Here is a 3,056-nt window from a genome sequence, read left to right as displayed (position 1 = left end):
AAGCAAGCAATGTTCGTGTGCCAGCCCCGGTCCCACACCTGCCGAGGTCTCCAATAAATAATGAGTGGAAACAAAAGCTTGCCATCTCCCATAAAATGGATGTGTCACCAAGTCGTGTGAGAACAAACGGGAGCCTTCCCCTTCCCTTGAACTCGCGGAACAGCCTATTAAAGGCTTACTTAATTACTTTAATGACTCCGGACATGCTTGAGGGCTGGGATCGCTCGCTGGAGTTTTGTTAAAACAGGCGAAATGGAAAGGGAGAGGGAGGGGGGTGGTGGAAGAGGGGGAAAAAAAGAAACTTTTTTGTGTGTGCCTCTCCTTTCTTCTTTTCTTGTGCGCACTGCGCCCTGATGGATCAGGACAGACACCAGCCTTAGTTCACATTTCCCGCCTTTTTATTACTATGCAAATGATATTCGGGAGGCGATCACGTGTCTTTTGAAGAGCCACGTGGATTAACAAAGCTGGACTGCCCCCTGCTAACCCCTGTCTATAGTACCTCAGCCCCAGATTCCTGCCACCTCTTTAACCACATATTCCCCAATGCCCCGCTCTCTAATCCCGGCGAATAATTTAGGCAATGAATGCCCCTGGCCCCCTTAATGATCGCTTTATAAGGAGCCACTTACAGTCCTGGAGGAGCACAGTCGCGTTTTATTTCACTGCAGAAAGCACTCGGAGGAAAAGTTTGGCTGCTAATTGCTCACTTTATCCTCTTTGTCTGAATTTAAGATGTCATCCAAAGCGAAAGAGCGCAAGGTAAGAACACCTTCATTTAAATTCGTCTCTCTCCTTTGCAGTATTTCTTTTGGCAATGAAAGTTATAATCCAGTTTTTTTCCCCTTATATATAGTACATTTTAAAACAATACTCTTTTATTGAAAGCCAGTCACAAGTGCAATGGCAATCCATCTACTTTCTCACAAAGAGGGGTGTGCCCCCATTAAAACGGCGTTCGTCCACGGGACGTCCCGTTGCCAAATTCTCATTTATCTTTCTGTAACCATTTTTTTATTGTTGTTGAAACATTTCTTCAGACCGCTCCAGTGTCCCACAAGGTGATTGAGAAAAGACGCAGAGATCGGATCAATCGCTGCCTGAACGAACTTGGCAAAACTGTCCCGATGGCACTGGCGAAACAGGTATTTGCTGATACTTTTTAATACATGTATAAAGTGCAAAGTAACCAACACTACCGCCTCCACGGCGCACAGCGGGCTGGACTGCTGCTGCTGCTTTCTCTTACCTGCACCTATTGTATTGTGCTCTCTCTCTCTCTCGCATTTCAGGGCACCGGGAAGCTGGAGAAAGCTGAGATCTTGGAAATGACAGTTCAGTACTTGAGGGCTCTCCACTCGGCTGACTTCGCCAGAGGGAGAGAGAAAGGTAAAGTGTCACCACCATCTCCGCTTTGAATATATATTTTAAAAATACATCAGAAAGTAACTGAGCTTCATTCAGAACTTTGCAACACTTTGAGCTTTGGTAAACCTGGGGGGGCGGGGGGGTTAAGTATAAATATCCTTGAGCGCAAATCTCGGGTGTAGAAACCTAATTTCTTAGCACTGCTGTTCCTTTTTTTAAAAAACAAAAACCTGTTGTGATTTCACATCAAAACCAAAACACACTTCTATCCGAAGGTGGAAACTTACATTGAATAAACTGGATTTCCTGAACCAAACTTCAGTCTTGCACCTAGTTTGAGGACGGGTGGTGTTCTGGAGCCGTTGCGCATAGACTAATCGGGGGATTCCTGTTGTGTTTTGGCTCGCTGGAAAATGTTAAAGGAAAATAATCTCGAGAGGTCGGCGAGCGAACTCTCGCCGGCATTTGGGAGGAAATTTCCAACCTGGTAAAAGCGCGCCAGAGTCGCTCCTTCCTTTAGCCACCCTTCTGGAGTCCACAGGGAGGGAGAGGGGCAGTAAAGGTGCAGCTGGATGGCGCAGATTGGTTCAATTCTGCACTTTTACAAGAAAGATATTTACAAATTGTGTATGAGACCAGGCGCTCTGGGAAAATTCGATTGGAAATATCAATCTCGCGGCTGGGCCAAGAAATGACTGGTATTTCACTCTGCTTTCCAAATCACCGTGTACCCCACAGCCCCAAACTGGAATATTTTAGCACCCAGTGCTTTAACAGACATGCAGTTCTACAATTGGAGTGGTTAGAATTTGGGTGTCCAAAGATTTCGATCTTTAGGGTAGGAAGGTCGTTGTTAACGCGAGACCCGAACAAATGTGTGTCTTTTGTGTGATCTTGTTTTACCCCAGGCGAGTTATTAACAGAGTTCGCCAACTATTTCCACGCTGGCTACCACGAGTGCATGAAGAACCTGGTCCATTATTTGACCACGGTGGAGCGTATGGAGACCAAGGACACCAAATACGCCCGAATCCTCGCTTTCCTGCAGTCCAAAGCTCGCCGCTGCGCCGACCCCATCTTCGGGCCGATCTCCAGCCACGACGCGGAATATTCGTACCAGCTCCACCCCGTGCCAGAGTTCACAAACCCGCGGCTGAACGAATCGTTGCTGCAACAGGGGGGCGGGGTGGCGAGGACGCAGCCACTGCACTGGCACGGCTCGGCCCGGAGTCCCGGCCTCTCCTTCATCCCCAGTCCGACCATGCCCATCGCAAACCCGGGCCAGCAGCACAACTTCCTGCACTCTGTCCAAAGCCTCGATCGCCATTACATTAACTTGATTGGACATTCTCACACAAATACCTTCAGCCTTCACAACCCCCAGCACGCAAACCTATAAGTTGCAAAACGAAAAGACATTTTGGGGTTGGAGTGAATGGCGCTATGAATCAATGTAAAACGGCTCCTCTGCTAGAACCCATTCTGCCCTGCCCACCACAAACCAAACTCTCAGCAACTGGTGTCCAGTCAGTGTGAATCGCCCATTTACCAATTGGCCCGTTAGAGTCGAGGCAATTTAATTAGGAACTCCCTGAAATCTATCGGCAGAAGCAGTGTCCTGTTTTTTATGTACAGGTTATACTGTATGTTCTCTGGCCTGACATCTACTTCCATGACGAAAATCACTT

The 3,056-nt window shown here is 47.7% G+C and overlaps 1 protein-coding gene across 1 annotated transcript; it reads left to right on the top strand.

The window, feature by feature from the left end:
* Positions 1 to 735: 735 nt before the first annotated feature.
* On the top strand, positions 736 to 2,767 carry helt (helt bHLH transcription factor). Its single transcript, XM_078215447.1, has 4 exons — positions 736 to 762; positions 1,041 to 1,145; positions 1,293 to 1,389; positions 2,277 to 2,767. The coding sequence occupies exons 1-4, from the start codon at positions 736 to 738 to the stop codon at positions 2,765 to 2,767; spliced, it is 720 nt and encodes a 239-aa protein (XP_078071573.1).
* The last annotated feature ends 289 nt before the right edge of the window (positions 2,768 to 3,056 follow it).

The sequence above is a fragment of the Mustelus asterias genome, chromosome 6, assembly GCF_964213995.1.
Source record: "Mustelus asterias chromosome 6, sMusAst1.hap1.1, whole genome shotgun sequence".
NCBI lineage: Eukaryota > Metazoa > Chordata > Chondrichthyes > Carcharhiniformes > Triakidae > Mustelus > Mustelus asterias.
Note: the sequence above shows the minus strand (reverse complement) of the source record. Positions and strands in the feature narration are given on the sequence as shown.

Excerpts from the sequence above, each read along its gene's own strand:
- helt (XM_078215447.1), top strand. The coding sequence starts at position 736 with ATGTCATCCAAAGCGAAAGAGCGCAAG. Across the intron at positions 763-1,040 it reads CCAAAGCGAAAGAGCGCAAG|ACCGCTCCAGTGTCCCACAA; the intron begins GTAAGAACACCT and ends ACATTTCTTCAG. Across the intron at positions 1,146-1,292 it reads CGATGGCACTGGCGAAACAG|GGCACCGGGAAGCTGGAGAA; the intron begins GTATTTGCTGAT and ends CTCGCATTTCAG.